The 20,006-nt window shown below is 42.7% G+C and overlaps 1 protein-coding gene across 2 annotated transcripts in view; it reads left to right on the forward strand.

The window, feature by feature from the left end:
* PTPRB (protein tyrosine phosphatase receptor type B) overlaps positions 1-20,006 on the forward strand; it is a 100,300-nt gene that overhangs the window by 60,221 nt on the left and 20,073 nt on the right. For both annotated transcript variants that reach the window (XM_081127889.1, XM_081127890.1), the window contains 8 exons: positions 545-814; positions 4,496-4,759; positions 6,323-6,586; positions 7,318-7,599; positions 10,898-11,176; positions 11,670-11,819; positions 13,971-14,214; positions 19,629-19,735. In XM_081127889.1, coding sequence (XP_080984015.1) covers positions 545-814; positions 4,496-4,759; positions 6,323-6,586; positions 7,318-7,599; positions 10,898-11,176; positions 11,670-11,819; positions 13,971-14,214; positions 19,629-19,735 — 1,860 coding nt within the window. The remainder of the gene's footprint in view (positions 1-544; positions 815-4,495; positions 4,760-6,322; positions 6,587-7,317; positions 7,600-10,897; positions 11,177-11,669; positions 11,820-13,970; positions 14,215-19,628; positions 19,736-20,006) is intronic.

Consider the following 20,006-nt stretch of genomic DNA (forward strand, 5'->3'; position numbering starts at 1 on the left):
TATGAGCCTAGGACAGAAAATACTATGAACAAATAATACAATTTGCCTTTCACATCAGGAGCCATAGTACAAACACTGTTATATACTATTGCTTAGGTCAAGGCTTGAAGCTTTGACTTGAGTCAATCTTGGGAATGAAAGTTCAAACAAGTGGCTATATATTCTAAACTATATTCATTGAATGTAAATTTATTCAGCATTCCTTCACTCTCTAGAAAAATACATTGATATTCCTCTGCATATTTGTCAGTGTCACTTCCACGAATTTTTCTACTTGTTTGATTTCAAGATCCTATGTAAATTCTGAGAAAAAAAATTGAGAATCAAAACAATTCTACAGATAATTCAGGACAAGAAATATTTTCTTCCAAGGGCACATGGAAAGTCCAACATCAAGGGGGGGCATGAGGGTTGGGTGGAATTGGGAAAGTATCAATGCAGTAATGAGGCAACATCTTTTATCTGCAGTTGCTTTAGGATATTTTTTTCTCAACTGGTTACTTTACCCTAAATGATGGAACCTGCTTCTTTTCTTTCTTTGCAGTCCCAGCATCTGTCCAGGGAATAATTGCAGACAATGTATACAGCAGTCATTCCTTAATAGTAAGTTGGCAGAAAGCCGTTGGCGTGGCAGAAAGATATGATATCCTACTTCTAAATGAAAACGGGATCCTTCTGAGTAACACATCAAAGCCAGCCACCACCAAGCAGCACAAATTTGAAGACCTGACACCAGGAAAGAAATACAAGATACAGATCCTCACTGTCAGTGGAGGCCTCTTTAGCAAGGAAGCCCAAACGGAAGGCCGAACAGGTAATTCACACAGCCTGCTGTTTTGTGCGAGACATCTCCTTGTCTGCTATTCCTTGAGAACAGTAGCCTCAGAGGGATGAAGCAACATTAGGAGATCACATCTATTTCTTTTTTTTTTCTTCTTTTTTTTTTTGTTTAAAATATTACAGATGTCCCTTTTTCTCCCCAGTGACCCATTCCACCCCATCCCTTCCTCCTCCCCAGTCCCTCTCCGCACCATTGTCTGTGTCCCGTATTATGCTAAGTGAAATAAGCCAGGCAGCAAAAGACAAATATCACATGATCTTGCTTATACGTGGAATCTAAAGAACTTAATAAACTGATGAACAGAATAGATTCAATTACATGGAAGCATAGATGAGACTGACGAATGTCAAAGGGATGGAGGAGGGCGGGTGGGTGGAGGGGGAGAGAGTAATCACATATATTTCTTAACACAATAGGAACATCCTTCATGAGTGATCACTTCCACATCAGTTGGCCTGTGGACACAGACTTCAGCCCGCCATACTCCAATTTAGGTTTTTCATCAAAACTGGCTCTATCATTTCTCTATGGCTGCTATAATAAATTACCACAAACTCAGCAGCTTAAAACAACATCAGTTTATTATCTTATAGTTCTGGAGGTCAGAATCGGAAAATGGGTATTATGGGGCTAAAATCAAGGTGTTAGCAGGGCTGTGTTTCTTCTAGGGACTTTGGGGGGAGAATCTATTCCTGCTCTTATCTCTTCTAGAGGCCACCCATGTCCCTTGGCTCGTGGCTCCCTTCCAGCAATGGTAATACTCCAACCTCTGTGTCTGTCACCCTATCTCCTTTACTTTTCTGCCTCCCTCTTCCATATTTTCACTCCTGTGATTACATCTGTCACCACCCAGACAATCCAGGATAAGCTCTCCATCTCAAGATGCTTAACTTAATTGCATCTACAAAGTCCCTTTTGCCACATAAGTAATAAATTCATAGGTCCTGGGGAATTGGGACAGGGACATCTTTGGAGGCCATTATTCAGACAGCTCTGGTCTAATTGATTACTTCTTTATTAAGTACCTAGGTCTGAAAGAGGGGTGATAATGATAGGAACATGAAGATGAATTAAGCACATTTCTAACCCTGGAAGAACTGACTAGTGGGGGAGAGAGACACATGGGAAAATGACAATACATTGTGATAAGACTTTTATATAAGAGAGGAATGTCCGACATCAAGGGGGATATGGGGGTTGGGTAGAATTGGGAAGTCTTCATAAAAGTGACATTTCAGTACTGCCATGAAGGATGAAACAGTTCTCCACATGGAGAAGAGGTAGACAGACACCCAGACATCCTGTGCAGACAGATTATCCTGAGCCAAGACAGAGAGGTGTGAGAAAGAGCAGTGAGATTTTGTGGGTGGCTGAAGTATGTGCTGCATGATGGGGAGTGAGGCTGGAAAGGCAGGGTGGGACCAGATTAGACAGCGCCTGGCATGCCTTCCCCACGAGTTTATTTTTCATCTTGTAATCAGTGAGGAAGCAATAAAGTTTTCTTAGCCAGAGAGTGAATGTTTTGTAATAAAAATTTGTACCTTAAAAAAGATAAACCAGATGGCAATGGGGAGATGGGCTGAATGGAAAAGAGACCAGAGTGGGGAGACTTGCTCATTCATTCATTCATTATTGAGTACCTGCTGTATGCTGGGCCCTGTTCTAGCTGCTGGCTACACAGAGGTGAAAAAACCAACCCTCATGGTCATGGAGTTCCATTCTCGTAGGCGAGAAAGGCAATAAACAAAATAAGTAAAAACATAGTAGGTTAGATGGTAATAAATATCAAAGAGGAAACTAAGCAGGAAAGTGGGATAGCAAGAATTGGAGGCTTACAATTTGAGATAGTACAGTCCTCAAAGATTTCCTTAAGAAGGTGACATTTGAGTAAAAATCTGAAAGAAGTGAGAGAGAAGATCACGCAGATATTTGGGAAAGAGTAGCCCTGATCAGAGCAAATGGCAAGGCAGAGATCCTGAGATGGGAAGGTGACAGGCCTACGGGAGGAAAACAAGGTCAGCGGAGCTGGAGAAGAGTGAGTGAGAACAGGTTGCGGGGGCTCGTCAGAAAGGTAATTGGGGTCAAGAGACAATCAGTTGTAGAAATCCTAAGGGTCAAAAGCTAAACACAGGGGCCCATATGAAGAACAGTAGATATAGTCAAGAACTATTTCTATATTAGATAAGATGACACTTGGTGGCTAAGTGGAGTACAGATGGAGGAACAGAAGATTCCAGAGTTCCTACCTGGTGTGTCTGGTAGAATATATGCTATTAATTCAGATAAGAGAAGCAGGAAGGAGGAGTTTCAAGGAGAAATATACAGGAACCCATTCTGGACTGAGTTTGAGATCACCTTTCATAGAGAGGTGATTATTGGTAATTGAAAATATGGGCCCAAGCTCAGAAATGTGAGTTAGAGATAAAGATTTGGACACAAATTCTAGTTAAATCCATATCTTAGTATGTCCAGGCTGCTATAACAAAAATAGCATAATCTGGGTGGCTTAAAAAAACAAATATTTATTTCTCACAATTCTGGAGACTGGAAGTCTGAGATTAAGGCACCAGTAAGTAGGTTTGGTGCCTGTTGAGGGCCTGCTTTCTGGTTCATACACGGCACCTTCTCATTGTGTCCTCACATGGTGGAAGAAGGAGAGAGCTCTCTGGGGCCTCTTTTACCCTGTTCATGTGGACTTTACCCTAATAACCTACTCACCTCCCAGTGGCTCTGCATCCTAATATCACCTTGGGGGTAGGTTTCAACATATGAATCTGAGGGAGACAAAACATTCAGACCATAGTAATACATAAAGTGAATGAGATTGATTGCTTAGTTCGTGTTATAAGATATGAAGGGGGCAAAGGATGGAACCATGGAAAACACCAACTTTTAAGGGCCTGGCATAAGGAGAGGAAGAAAGCAAAAGAGCCTGAGAAGTGTTTGCAGTAGAGGGAAAGAACTCAGGAGAGACCATGACAGATGTCCTTTCTGTTTCCACCTGCATCTTAAGACTTCTGTGGAATCAGTGAGCATCTGTGCCAACAGTTTCGCAACAGGTGATTTCTGTTGGCATTTGATTGCTTTGCTAACAGGTAGCACTACAGGCCAACGGGGGGCGAAATCCTAATGTAAACTTTTAAAAAAATGTTTTTGGCTTTCCTCTTGCTTCTCTTTCTCATATTCCTGATTCTAATTTCCCCTTTCTGTCTGCTTTTCCCTTTCTTTCCCACCCACTCTCTCCTCCCCACAGTCTTTCCCTCTGACGGTCATTTCCTAGCTCTCAGATGGCATTCAGAGATAGTTTTTTGATCTCTGATATAGCTCTTAAAATTAGAAAAACATTTAGTCGCATGTGTCAGATTAACACTTATTATATGTATCGCGCCCTCCCGCCCCCCCGAAATATCTTTGAAGATACTTTCCCATTACTGGCTTTCCTTGTTCTTTTGTGGTTTTGTTTTCTAAATGAACAGTTTAGGCATCAAAAATTAGATTTCTTTGCTTTAGGGTCTCCATGAAGCCAATATTTTTTAAAGGCAGGGACCATATGTTTGAGCTGCTGTTTGAGTGAGTCCATCCAGGCGCCATCCTAGGCCATGTCAGGGACATGCCGAAACTCAATCTCACTCTCTTGCTCCTCGACTTTTCCAGTCCCAGCAGCTGTCACCAACCTGAGGATCACAGAGAACTCCACCAGACACCTGTCTTTCAGCTGGACCACCTCAGAGGGAGAGCTCAACTGGTACAACATCTTTCTCTACAACCCAGATCGAACTCTTCAGGACAGAGCTCAAGTTGACCCGCAAGTCCAGAGCTTTTCTTTCCAGAACTTACTGCAAGGCCGAATGTACAAAATGGTGATTGTAACTCACAGTGGGAAGCTGTCTAATGAGTCTTTCATATTCGGTAGAACAGGTAAGACCAGGACCCAAGGAGTAATGAATAGCAGGGAAATTGTCACAATAGCCACTGGCTTTTCTTTGGTTTGTCCTTAGTTTCCTGTTCTGTCCAGGGTATAGCTTTATATGAAACTTGTGATCTTCAGGCTTTCTGACCCTAAATCAGACCTTTAATTATAGTTTTTGCACTGGGTCCCACTCTGTTGCCTCCACTTGTTTACCTTGTAGGGTTGATGAAAAACTGAATCTGGCTCCTCTACTTGCAAGAGGGTTGTAACCCATCACGGCTCAATTCAAGCTTTGCCCTTAATTCTTTCAATAAGACGTAGATGGAGTGCTGGGCAGGTCCAGAGAAGGACAACTACGAGTGGGACCAGTAAGCAAAGACTGCTGTGAATCAAGACCACAGCCCTGGATGAGATGAACACTAGTAGTTCCAGGAAAATGAGAGGGAGAAACATCTCTCTGGGCTGCAAAGAGACACTGCGCCTACTCTTGTTCCATTATTTGAGCCCATTATCTCATTTTTCTAGTCAATTTTTTTTTCATTTGACATTAGTTTTTGAGTGTTATTGTGTCCCAGGCCCTGGGCTCTCCATTGGAATGTGACAGTGAACAAGACAGATGATGCCCCTCACCTCATAGAGTTCGACATTAGTGGTGAGAGAAGGGCCAGGAAGCAGCAGATTTTAAAAGGAGATGATTTGGAACACCTCGAATTCTAAGGAAATAAACAGTACTTTGTGACAGATGGAGACTTGGCAGGATAAGAAACTACTTTAGACAGAGAAGGCATTTCAGCTGAAACTTGAGGGGAGCCATGTGAAGAGCACATTCCAGGCACCCAACTGAAGTCCTTAGTTTGTCTTTTGAAGGGAGTGACAAGTAGCAGCAGATATGCCTAAACCATGAATAGACTTGCCTAGATGTTACTATTTCCGGAGCAGCCTGCGCTCCGCACATCTTCTCTTATTTGCTCATTAATGTTTAAAGTTCCTCCAACAAGAGACAACAGTCTTTGCCCTTCGAAGAATGATGATACTCAAATATCCATGGGACAGGGACAGGTGCCTGCGTAACCAATTTATGCAAAGGTAGAAGTGACTATTAATAAAGATTTTGGTGAGAAAGAGCATGAGAAAACTGAGAACCTAAAAGCTGGAGAGGAAGGGAAGAGACCCAGAGAGGGATGTTATGGGATGGCTGCCACAGTAAGATGGGCCTGATTGCAAGAGGTTGGAACCTTTTATGAACACTTTTAGGGCTTTTTATGAACTAAGGTATAAGCTGTTTGACCAGTTTTAATTAATCATTTCTGAAGATTTCATTTTATATGTCCATTAGAGTACATGTGGCAAACATATAAAAGCCACCACCTGTTGTGTTTTGTTTTATTTTAATTTGGACCACGTCTCTAGACCACATTCCCCTAAACCTAAGTGACCTGAAATATAGGCAAGATCTGACTCTATAATAGGAGCTACTCGCCCATATGCCCAACATAGCTCATACTTTCACCTGTGGGCCCAGTGCCTTAGTTTCTGGCTTGTTTTTAGTGAAGATTTTCCCTCTGTTTCAGTCCCAGCCTCTGTGAGTAACCTCAAGGGATCCAATCAGAACATGACAGACAGTCTCTGGTTCAGCTGGAGTCCAGCCCCTGGGGACTTTGACTTTTATGAGTTGATTCTCTATAATCCCAATGGCACAAAGAAGGAAAACTGGAAAGAAAAGGACCTGACGGAGTGGCGTTTTCATGGCCTTGTTCCTGGAAGGAAGTACACTCTGTGTGTGGTAACTCACAGCGGAGATCTCAGCAATATGGTCTTGGGGGAGAGCAGAACAGGTAAGCCCAATTGCCAATGATCAAGTATTGGGAGGTAGCTTCCAAAGACACATTTTAATTATGGTTTTAATAAGAAGACATAAAGTCAATAGTGGTGTACCATGTGCTAACCCCTGAACCTGGGGAAGGCACAGTGGTACACTGGATAAAGGAAACAGACTTTGGTTAAAATGATCTAGGTCCTTAGCTTAAATCTGCCACTTATTTAAATGAAACTGGGCAGGTCATTGAGCATCTCTAAGTCTCAGTTTTCTTATCTGTAAAGTGGGGATAATTACATACATTACCGTTATGTGGCTATGAGCAGTGCTTCCTAAATTTTTTTTTTTATTTCTTGGTTACACACAGATAACATTATATGTATGCCATGCTGGGGTCCATGGACAAGGCCATCTGAAATGGGACATGGCCTATGGACTCTAGCCCTCACATCTCAAAATATGATGGAATCAATACCTTTGCACACTTGTAACCCATTCAGGGCACACTCATGCTCCACAGCACCTGCTAAGGAAGCTCTTGTTATGAAAATTAAAGAAAATGTACATAAAACACTTGAGGACCGTGCCTTCCATATAGTAAAAACTATAAATGAAGCTCCTATAGTTATGTTATGTTATCTCTTCCTACAAAGCACACTGGAAGTATGGCTGAGGTCGCTCAGCTGTCTTATTTGTATATGTGATGGCATAGAAGTGATTATATGATTTTTCACTTTCTCCTCCACACAGCCCCAAGTCCTCCCAGTCTTATGTCATTTGCTGATGTTGCAAACACATCCTTGGCCATCACCTGGAAGGGCCCACCAGACTGGACAGACTACGATGACTTTGAGGTGCAGTGGTTACCCAGAGATGCAATCACAGTCTTCAACCCCTACAGCAACCGAAAATCAGAGGGACGCATTGTTTATGGCCTTCGTCCAGGGAGATCCTATCAGTTCAGTGTCAAGACTGTCAGTGGTGATTCCTGGAAAACCTACAGCAGACCAATTTCCGGATCCGTGAGGACAAGTAAGACATGTTTTGCTATAACATGTATGTTACAGCAACTAATTCCAATAGGGCTTGGTTTAAATCCACATTTTTACTTGGAATTGTTTAGATTGAATTCAAGCAGAAGTCTATATAAATTTGTTCATTTATTCAATACTAACAACAGTGAACAATAAAAAAATAAGCTCTGCCTTCATAAATTTACAGTTGAGTGGGAGGTCCTATCATTAAAAACAATTCGATTTGGTGTGTGATGAAAGAAGCATTCAACACTGTAGAAACCCATGGTTGTGGCATCTGACCCAATGCAAGGGAGCTTCCTGGAAGAAGAAACATCCATATCAAAACCTAAGGAAAGAGTAAGATTCACCAGGTGGAGACTGGAAAGAAGTGGAGAACATTCCAGGTAGAGAGACTAAAATATTCCAAGACCAAGAAGGAGAGAGGAACAGAAAGGAGTTTGTTGGCCAAAGCAGAGTTGGTGCAGATTAGGAGAATCATATCATAAAATGTCTTCTGAGCCATGGTAACGACTTTGAACTTCATCCTCAATCATCTGGGGCCACTGAATGATTTTTGGCCAAGGCAGTGTAATAAGATTTGAACTTTAGAAAGTCACTCTGGGTACAGTGTAAAGAATAAGTTGAAAGGGGAAAACTGGAAGCAGAGGGATCAGTTAGGACATATCATTATAAAACCTAAAGAGAAAAAATATTTTAACAATGAAATATGTATCATTTTCTTCTCAAAGGCACTTTGGGATCGATGAACAAACCTCAAAGAAACAAAGGGTTTTCAGTACAGGAACTTCAATCCAAATATTTTTTTTTCAATAATAACTCTTAAATGTAGCTTCTCAGATCAGATAGTGGGTGTTGATAAAATACCTAGTTGAAAATTAGAAGTTTATGCAAGCAGTTGTTTTGTTTATTGAACAAACATTAAGGCTATAACAATTATAATTTATGCTCCATATTGTACCCAAAAGCTAGCTTGTGATCAAACAGTTGTGTGTCAAGAGAAATACAAGAGAAAGAACTAAGAAGGTTTGTTTACAGCAAGCTCAGGGTGGGTTTGCAATGGCTTGCTGCGGGCTGTGTGATTGAATCACAGGTGCGCAGTTCAAGAGCTCGGTAGATTCTTGGCTGGCCCGATCACATCTGGAGTATTGTATTCAGCCCCAGATGCTAGAGTTTAAGAGCGGCATTTACCAAATGGGGCGTGCCCAGGAAGAGAGCAGCCAGCGTGCAGAAAACCCAGACTTAGAGGACTAAACAGAATAGAAGTTTATAATTCTCATGTAAAATCATTCCAGTAGCCAATTACTCACAAATGCTCCAGGCATGATGAATAATTTGCAGTCTGGGTCACCCACCTTCCCACTCCTCCCAGCTCCCCCCCCCTTGGTGCCTGGGTACATGGCCTTCTCTGCCTAAAATGCCTTTCCTGGCATCTGAGCCAGGTGTCATTTTTGCCAGAAAGCTTTTGCTAACTCCTGCCCACCACTAGTGCCAGCAGCAGAAAAGTCTCTGTTGCTACACAGAACTTTCTTTTTTCCTTTCTTCTGGGACATTCTCCTTTCTACCTCATATTATGACTATTTTGGAGTCCTTTCCCTTCCTAGAACTTAAGGCTAATGTCATATTCACCTCTCTGCTGGCCACAGTCCCTAGAAGAGCACCTTGCACATAGTAGGTACTCATTTCTTAGTGAAAGGGATGGGACCTGAGTCTTGGAAGGCAGGTGGGATTTACAGTTGAAAAGGAAGAAAGAGAAGGAGCTGAGGGAAGAGGTGGAAGCCAGTTTCCATATTATTCTTTGCATAAATTATCAGAATTATGGATTAGGCAGGATGTTTTAAAATACTTTCTCCAAGGCTGAAAGAGGTGTCTCTGGGTCGCAGCTCTGACTTGGTTTGAAAGGAGTTCAAAACATTAATAAGCAGTTAATGCTTGAAAAGACACAGTTATTGCTTGTCTCCAACACCAGCTCTTCTGTGAGCCTTTTGACGGGTTGACGTCATTGATTATTGCCATGTGAGGATTGTTAGTTACTGTGTTTTGTGCTATGGTCAATAGAACAATGAGCACTCTTTAAAAAAGTAATCTTTATGAAGGCTTTGACTCCTGGAATGAAATAAGGGTCTAGACCTAGGTTTTCAAGCTCTATTCCAGAGCCTGAAGGCTACCTGGAAATTCTTGGGGCAAAGCAAGGGAGGTCTTAGGAAGAGCACTCCAACATAGCACCTCTGACCCCAATGTACATTTAAAACACAGATCAGGACCTCTCTGATTTTACAGACTGGGGAACTGAGAAATTGTCTTTTTTAAATGGCTCAGCTGCTAAAATTCAAATTCAAAAATTACTTATCTAAATTGTACAATTTAGCCTTACAGATATATAAATAATTAGAAACGGTAGGCATGCAGCTGGTTTGGAGCAGCCTACAAAGTTTCTTATTAACCTGTATGGTCACATAAGTGCTTTTCTTTCAGACTGAATACTCACTGTTTTGTCATTCACAACAAATAAGATCAGCTTCCATTTACTGAGTCCCTCCTGGGTCAGGCACTCTATCAAGCAGAAGAAACTGAATGACAGTAACACAGGGGCATGGAACAGCATGTCTACATGGGGAACCACAAGCAGTTTCAGTGCCATGGCATGTGAGCAGGGAGACGCAGGCAGAAAATGGAAGAGAGGGGGACAGAAGCCAGAACCCAGAGGGTAACAGATCAGCAATGCCATTTCTTAATTTCCTCATTACAAGAGCTAGTGTTTATTGAGCAATTACTGTACCAGCACTGTTCTAGGTGGCTGTGCATGTTTCAACTCATTGAATCATTACAGTAACCATATGATGATTGGTTATCTTAATTTCTCCACTTTACAGATGGGGCACAGATATGTTAAGTAACTTTCCCAAGAGCGCACAGCTGGTCAACAGAGCTTGAATTCACGCAGGCTGAGCTGCACTTCTGACCTCTCGTTTACTCTGTGTTACCTTCTATCTGACTTCTGCCACTCGATCTCATTACCCACATGCACGTTTGTGTTTCCAGTCATGTTGGCACCTGGTGATTTCCTAAAGGGACAGCATTTTTACTTTCAGTGTTTCTCAAAACAGGCTCTGGCAGGCAGACATTCCCTTGGACGTCTATGAGAATTTTTTTTTCAGAAAAACAATCCAAATTAGGTTTGGGAATTATTTATTTAGATCTCCAAGCTAGTTGGACCCAAAGGAGCTAGAAAAACACACACACAAAAACGTGTCTCATGGAGTGGTGAAAAGTGTCCCTTCCTCTCTATCCTTTAGAGCCAGACAAGATCCAAAACCTGCACTGCCGGCCCCAGAACTCCACGGCCATTGCCTGTTCTTGGATCCCTCCTGATTCTGACTTTGACGGGTATAGCATTGAATGCCGGAAAATGGACACTCAAGAGGTGGAGTTTTCCAGAAAGCTGGAGAAGGAGAAATCTCTGCTCAATATTATGATGCTTGTGCCCCATAAGCGGTACCTGGTGTCCATCAAGGTGCAGTCGGCCGGTGTGACCAGCGAGGTGGTGGAAGACAGCACTATCACAATGATAGACCGTAAGTGTCCCGGAGCTGTGCGCTGTGCTCTGTGGTGTCTGTCACCGCTGTTCACTTGTATACAGTTCATTTACACATTAGCATGGCTCGTTGCCACTTAGAGAAGAGAACCTAAAGGGCTCCAGAAAACGGAAACACTTCTCTGTGTAAGGTACCCCAGGCAGCAAACAAGTTAAAAGATCTTAAAGTATTCAAATGAGTTAGTATTTAAATCCATCGCTTTGCCTGATACAGCTGGAGCGATACTGGAGCTTTTGGGCAAGTTGGTGCCGAAGCTTCAGGGCGTCCTGCTGAGGGTGTCCTGCTGGGAAGCTGCCTCTCTCCTGAGGCCTCGTGTGCCGCTGGCCCCTCTCCTCAGCCTCTTCCCTGCGGGAGAGGAGGCGGTGCGCTTGGTCTCACGCAGGGGATGCGGGCGAGCCGAGACCTGCATTTTGAGATCGTTTTGTGCGAAAACAGTTGTGACCCTTCCTGGTTCTTTCTCCCCCTCCCTCAGGCCCTCCCCCTCCGCCCTCACACATCCGCGTGAATAAAAAAGACGTGCTGATCAGCAAGTCCTCCATCCACTTTACTTTCAACTGCAGCTGGTTCAGCGACACCAACGGGGCAGTGAAATACTTCACGGTGGTCGTGAGAGAGGCTGACGGTGAGTGAGTTCAGGCCACTGTAAGATGCAGGACCGCCTCCTAGAGGTCCCTGTGAGAGTTCTTCAAAGTAGAAAACTTCATTTTTATGCCATTCACCCTGTCCCTGCCAGATGCAGGGAGATGTAACGAAAACCTGCTCAAAGGCTCTTTCAGTAATAAAGCCTATTATCTGCTGGGTATAATCATTGCATGGGTGAATAATAGTAATAATAATAGCAACCACAACAGTAATAACAGTAACCATCATTTGCTGTCAGGCACTGGTGGAAGTGCATTGTGTGTACAGACTCCTTCAGTCTTCTTCAGGACTCATTCAGTCCTGTTCTCTGCTCTTTTGGTCTGCCATTAGCAGTAAAATGCTTCAGCTGTCTTCCCCCGTCTCTGTCTCAAATACCTCAACCAACCACAAGCTCCCAAGCCACCCACCAATTCACAAAAATATTCAAAAGCTTGAGGGAGGAAAGAGATGATTATAAAAAGCATTCCTCCTTTCTCTATGGCATTTTCAATAGGATGTTTTATTCCCTAGTTCTTTCATTCTCAAATTATTCAGTGTCTACTTAATTCCTATGGACCAGGCAAATATTAGGTAGTAGTTGAACAACATTCCACACATCCACCAAGTATGATCTTTAGAGATTATTATATACATCAGCATTTGTCAAAACACAGGAGTGTTGTATATTGGTGCACACGTGCCCATGAGTGTATTTGCCATTGAGGTCTTGTGTGTTATTTATCCAAAATAAATGTATGTGTCTGGAATGGCATTGATATATTTTGCATGTCTTATATTTTCAAAATTGTTGAAAGTGCTGCACATGAGTTTCTTAAACGTCCTTGACTATTTTAACCCATTTGTGGGCAATGGAAGACTTTAAACCTCACAAATGTTGGATAGTACTTTAGTCTCAACAGGAATCTAACAGTCTATGTGCTTTTACATCTTATTTAATTGTGCTAAAGCTGAGTATGCATAATTAATTAAATAATTTCAAGGGTCAGTGGTGCCTCCCAGATTTCTTCACACCTCAGAACTGAAGATAAATTGAATTATGGAGAGACTTTAGATTTAAGTAGGCTGCAGTGAAGATAATGTTTTACTACATGAATATAAGGCAGTGACCAAAAAGAAGTCACACCCCAGAAAGCAGCCTTGTCTTCTCAGCCAGGTGGGTTTCAGTTATTGATGTCCATGGAGATGGGTTGTGCTCCCCTGGTGACCTGAGATAACATCCATCTCATATAAATGACATTTACAGAGTATACACTCATCCGAAAGGCTACATTTCTTTTCAACTACTGCCTACAAGATAATATTTCCACCATCCACTCATTCTGAGCAAATTTTATTAAATGAGTGCAGGATGCAATGAACCCCTACCCTATCACTCCTTGAAGTTCATTGTAAATGGTATTCGGTCTCCATAATATTTATCTTCCTAATTATGCTTTCCTCCAGCCAACATCAAAACTGGTTTGCAGAGCCAAAACACACAGTAGGCTGGGTGGACAGGGGAAGAGTTCTGGGAAGCGTTCTGCATGAGGGGCCAAATTCAAGCCAGGATTAAACTGTACTCAAGATAACAGTTATGTACCCGGAGCAGTTATCAGACTGGGTGTGGCACGTGGAACGTGCTGATGGGGGACTGCTCTGGCTTTGGACTTGATTTCTCTTATCTTTTCCCTATTTCCAAGGTCATAGGGATTTCCTTATTAGCTTAGCTACAATGATTATTGGCAAGGTAGAGAGCTTATTGAGTGAGCTGACTCACAATGGGGAATGTTTAACTTTCTGGAGTTGTGGGACATACTATCATTTGATTTAATGAGATACCCTCTCACACACACATTTTATTTCCAAGATAAATGATCGTGTATATATATATATACACATATATATACACACACACACATACACACATATATGTGTGTGTGTGTATTTCTATATATAATTTTGTTTATACATTATTTATAATTTATTTTAGAAAAAGTAAATTAAAATTAATTTTATTGGGAGAATTTCACAGTATCCCTCTAGATCACAAATTCTGCACTCTGGGATGGTGAGGAATCAGCCTTAGAAACCTGGGTAGAAATCACTGAGGTCACAAGAAAGTCAGTCTTCACTGTGGCTTTTCTCCCTTTAGGCAGTGATGAGCTGAAGCCAGAACAGCAGCACCCTCTGCCCTCCTACCTGGAATACCGGCACAACGCCTCCATTCGAGTGTATCAGACCGATTATTTTGCCAGCAAATGTGCCGAAAGTCCTGACAGCAACTCCAAGAGTTTTAACATTAAGCTCGGAGCAGAGATGGAGAGCCTGGGTGGAAAATGCGATCCCAATCAGCAAAAATTCTGTGATGGGCCGCTGAAGCCGCGCACTGCCTACAGGTTAGATGTATTGCCATCATTTTGCTGGAAGGGACATGCTACGGTACTAGGCGGCTGGCTGTCTGGGCAGCTGATGCACACGAGCTCCTGTAGATTAATTACCTACATTATAAGAGTGCTCTATGTTCTACTCTGTAATTTATAAAAGATGTATTCCTCCCTCCATTCGCAGGTAATGTATAGAAAGGACCTTGAGCATTGTGCAAAAGCTCTAATCCATTATGTGAAGAATTGAAGGTCCTTAATAGATTGCTCTTGCTCCTAAAACTTCTTTAGTACGAGCCAAATCAATTCACAAGTTAACCACTGTGAAAATGTCCAAGTAGAGAGATTGAGTTGAGGGAGACCCAAGAAGTATGAGATTTCATCTTCCACTTTTAATGAGGACCCAAATTACACTTAAGTTATTTACCTTCTAAGGCATAAAAACATGAACGTGTTCTTTGGTCCAGACAGAACTCTTGAAGGGAGAGGCCCCTGAGTGAATGGGAGCCTCCTTTCCTCACCCTAAGATGGCAGGTGAAAAGGAACAGCTGTTTGGTTTGGTCCCAGGAAGCACTGCTGCAGCCAGCAGGCCCTCCCAGCTGTAGGAACTGGCAGAAGTGCACAGCATCCTAACCCAGGGTCCTCAAGAGCAAGAGAACCTATAGATACAGGCATTCAAGATACAGTAATTCTGTGAGAGATGTTCCTTCTCTGTTGTATGTTCCCAGAGCTGATATCTAGCCAATAAGGCAGCCAATCAGGTTCTCTATGGGCCAGTATCTCTTCCTGTTGTTGGGTGCCCAGGTATATTGACTCTTACATATTTTGAGTATCAGCCCTGAGTCAGCTCCAAAAGGAGACAGTGACCTGACATCTAAGAGCACTTAGCTCCTCCCTAACATCAGCAAAGGCAGGCCAGTAGTTTTCCTAAAACAGAGTGCTCACTTTGGGCAAGAACTCTGCCCAGGACACACCACAGAAATGATATTGCCACCCCAGCCAAGGTTTGTACCTCCAAAGTAAACGTACACAGACTTACTAGTGATGTTTAATTCAAGAAAAGACCATTATAAGTTTATCAGAAGGAGCTGGGATCTCAGACAGAGCAAAGGAGAAATATAAGAGAGATCAGAATGCTGGAATCCTTCAGTTCCTGTAAGAGTCAAAAATGCCTCAGCTTCTTAGTCACTTGGGCCCAAGGAAACTTCAACAAAAGTCTTCCAAGGACCATTTTCTCCTTGTGAGTTGGAAAATTGTGGCTGTTTTTGTTTGTTTGCTTTCTGAGAGAGAGAGAAGATGATTCATCACTGTGTTTCAGAGAGAGAGAACAAGAAGCTATAGATAGTTCGCCTTCGGACCAGAGCCTACCAGGCTCCCAGCGCATTCCTTCCTCGGGGGAGCCCCTGCACTGAGTTCCAGTGCTGCCGGGTTTTGACCATTAGCTCCTTCTAGATTAAGGTCTTCCAGTGATTCCCGTTCACTTCTAAGAGCAAGTGAAGATTCCAGAGCAGGGCACACAAAGCCCTCGCCTTGTCCCTCCCACCTTCCTCACCAGTTTTGTCTCCCACCGTCTGCCCAATTACACCCTGGCCTCTTGCTACTTCTCACTCCTCAGAGTTCCCTTGAAAATGACACGGCTCTCTTTTACCTCTGAGCCTTTGCACATTTTTTTCACTCTATCTGGGATGCCCGCCACTCCCTTGTCTGGCTGGTAAATTCCTTCAAACAGTTCAAAAGCCAGCTCAACCCTCCACCAGCCCCATTCCACCCTCTTCAATGCTCAGCTGAACAGTTGGACCCTCAGCTCCATTTCCATAGCACCCAGTCCCTATATTCCTCTAATCAATCCTCCACTTACCAGTGACTTTTAACCCTTTGTTTAATCACCTGTCCTCTTCACTACATTGAGAGGGCTCATGGTCTAATAGAGACAGAAGTGACATTGGTTATGAAACAATATGACAAGTACCAGGCACAACAGAAGCACTTATTAAATGTTTAGGAGCCAATATACTCTAGGAAAAGTTACACATTCTTGTTATAGCATACTCAACTCATGCCTTACATGTTTGTTTCTAGGACACAGCTTTCCTCTATTTCTCCAATGTACACTTGGTTCAGTCCTGTGAAAAGTGTGCCAGGCAGATAGTGCTGGGTGAGAGGAGGCCTGGCCTTGCAGAGCGCATGGGAGAGCCGCGTGCTAAGTGGCCTCCTGCGTGGCGCTGCTGAACCCTGGCTCAAGGAAGTCAGCATTCCGCCTGTCTCGAGATGATAGTCACCATGCTGATCCTCAGTGCTGTCAGGCATCTTTTTTCCAGAGAGAATAGGTGGACAGGAAGGAACATGAAAACAGAAAAATAAGTCCTGAAAAGAAATTGGAAAAACGCTAAGTTTAGCTAACATGCAAGTTTATTATGTCAATGAATGTAATGTGTTCCTGTTCGTGGTTGGGTTCCTATTATTTGGTTGTATAATTAGCATCGTTCCATTTGGGAAGAGAAAGGGCAGAGCATGATGGGTAAGAAGAGGCAGTTTGGAGGTTAGGAAAGTGCTTATCTGGTTTTGTTTCTATTCTAAAGAGAATAGCAACGTGACCACAATCGGGTAGCCAGCTTCTCTTGACCTCCTTTTCCTGAAATGAAGGAAACTGAACCACATGATCTCTGACTTTGTGCTATGGAATTTTCTGATTCTGGACACAGTTAAACTTGAAATAAGTACTATCAGATAGCTATTCATTGAAATGATCTTATTCATATTATTAAATATATCATGCTAATAATATATTCAATACATGTGCCTCTTCAGTGAAAGGCACTGGGCCAGGTGCTGTAGGGGAAACTCTGGCAATAGGAACAGAGAACTAAGGTGGAGGGAACAGAGTGAGTCAAGTGCAGAAGCAGAAACATGCAGATTGTTTAGAGAAGAGCAAATAGACCAGGTTCAAGCAGGGTTGGGGGTCATGAGTTAGACGGAGGGGACAGAGGGTCAGAACAATTTTTCCTGTCCTCTTACTACTTCAGCATTATTACAGGACATGCCCAGATACTTTGGGGCTCAACAAATTTAGACTTTTTTAGAAAGGAAAAAAGGAATTTTCCATTCACTTTCATAGGATTTAAATTAACACTAGATAAAGTTTCCTCATATAAACCAAGCCTGATACTCGATCAGTAAACCTATAGTCTGAGAATCTCGAGATAGAAAGAACTCAAGAGGTAGCCCGAGCCAATCTTTAACTTAGTGCAGCAATCCTCTCCTGCAGCTACCCTGAGAGCTGGTTTTCCTCCTGCCTCTGCTTAGAGCCCTTCAGTAACTTAAAGCCCTTCACTACCTAGGTGCTACTACTCTGCTCCTACTCTAGATGCTAGAGAGAGACTTTGTGTTCCTAAACTACACTCCATGTCTGTTTCCTGTTCTACGTGGCCGTCTTCCTGAAATCTGAAGTCAACTATCATGTTCCCCTAAGTCTTCTCTGTCATCATCATGGTCAATCACCTCAAATGATCTCTAATGCTTCCTAAATAATGGTTCCAGAAACTGAGTACAGCCCTCAGACTGGACCTGACTCACCCAGAGAACATGAGATTTAGGTCCTGTGATGGGTACAATAGGCTTTCATCCAGGCCGAGATTCTAATTCTGTTTTAGGAGCTGCACCTTGCTTGCTTATTGAATGTAGGGCCAGCTGACCCCCAGGCACCATCCCACATGGGCACGTGGACAGCTACCTCAGCAGCTCTCCTGTCCAGGTGACTGGGGTAACTCCCAGTGTCAGCTCAAATCTTAGAACCATCTTTGATTCCTCCCTTCTCCTCTTCAGACTGTGTCCTATCTGGCACCTCCTCTCAGTGCCTTTCAGTCTTCTTTCTGTTCTCATTGCCACTGCCCCAGACCAAGGCCCCACGCCTTTGGCCTGGACTATCATACTAGACTCTAGATGGACCACTTTGCTCCCAGATGGCTTTTTGCTGGCTCTTCCATTTGACTTTATACTGTTCCCCCACTTGGAACCCTGTTCCCCAGGCCACCCCCTCTTATTGCAGTTTTCTCCAAATTGCAGTGTTCCTCATTTGGAATTTAATATATGCTTTCTTGTTTTACTATTTGCCTTATTTCTTCATATTGTTTTTCTAGTGTTCAAGAATAGTGACCATGTGTCTCTTTTTAACTTCAGCAATTAGATATAAGGAAGTCTAAGTAAATTTTATGATGATGATATTAAAATATTTTTAGATATTAGGCTCTTTAGAAAATAACTAGTACCAAAAAGATGGGGAGATCCGTAATTTTATTTGTAATGTAATGTTCAATGTAAAGTTTTATTTGTATGTGTAGTTATTTTTTTAAAATATCACCAATGACAATAATACTAATGATAATGATATTTGACCCATTTGGCTGCTCTAACAGGCACCTCAGAATTACTGCCCCCACAAGTGAACTCTGTATTTCCCCAAACTCTTCAACGTTCTCCTCCACGGTCTTCCTTGACGTTAGAAAATGGCACCCCCATTCCTCCAGTTGTTCGTCAGCCAGAACATGTGGAGTCATCCTTGATTCCACCCTTTCACATTGCACGTCCATCAGAAAATCTTTCAGCTCTTTCTTTGAAATATCCAACACTCCTCACTACCAGTATGACTGCATTCTGGTCCAAGCTAGCATCTCCCACCAGGCTGTTGCAGTCCCCTACTGACTAGTTTCCCTTCTTCTGCTGCTGTCCCCATGCTGCCGCAGCCAGAGTGATCCTGGTAACACCCTCTCATGACTTCCTATGTCTCTCAGAACAAAAGCCAAAATCCTCAGCAGACCTTCTGGGTCGTCCTTGGTCTGGCCCTTCTAGATCTTTGCTCTCACCTCCTGCCACTCCATCATTCACATACTGTGCTCAGCCTTGCTGGCCTCTTTGCACCCAGGCAAGTTCCTGCCTCAGAACCTTGCACATGCCTGGAATGCAGCCACGTCGCCCGCCTTCCCTTTCCTCAGATTTCTGTGCGTATATCCTTCTATCAAGGAGACTTTCATTGGCCGTGCTGAACAAAGAGGCCCCACATGCCCCATACCCATTGCTTTCCATCTCCTTTACCCTGCTCTTTTTTTTAATGGTACAGATCACCATTTGGCATATTATATTGTATATTTATTATCTGGCATCTTGCATGAAAATGTAACCTCTAGGACGGTAAGGGCTTTTATTTTCTTCCTTGCAGTATCTATAGCTCCTGGAACAGGGTCTAGCACACAGTAGGAACTCTATAAATATTTGATGAATGCATGAATGAATGAATGAACCCTGATTCCATAACTCATATCTTACCCTACATACATATTGACAGGTGCCACCCTGTTTCTCTATGAACACATTCTTTAGTCAGCCCTACTGTGGTCAGCCACTAATTTGTACCTAAATAAATGTTTTCTTTTCAGAATCAGTATTCGAGCTTTTACACAGCTGTTTGATGAGAACCTAAAGGAATTCACAAAGCCACTGTATTCAGATACATTTTTCTCTCTGCCCATCACCACTGAGTCAGGTAAGGCTAACCTTTCTGTCTACCCACATATTTCATCAACTGCAGTCACCTACAAGGATCTTTCCTGGGGAGACATGCTAACCTAGTTGATAGTGGGGAGAGCATTTATTTTCACTTGGAATCTAATCTTTATGTGATTATGGATTGATGTGGATTAGAGGAATTACATAGCTTCTGCAGGAGAATGGATTGGGGGGGATTAATCTAGAAAAGGTAGAAGTAGATTTTTTTCTATTAAAGATGAATTTTTTTAATAGTGGGTGAAATCATT

The sequence above is a fragment of the Miniopterus schreibersii genome (genome assembly GCF_964146895.1).
Source record: "Miniopterus schreibersii genome assembly, chromosome: 2".
In the NCBI taxonomy this organism is placed as follows: Eukaryota; Metazoa; Chordata; class Mammalia; order Chiroptera; family Miniopteridae; genus Miniopterus; species Miniopterus schreibersii.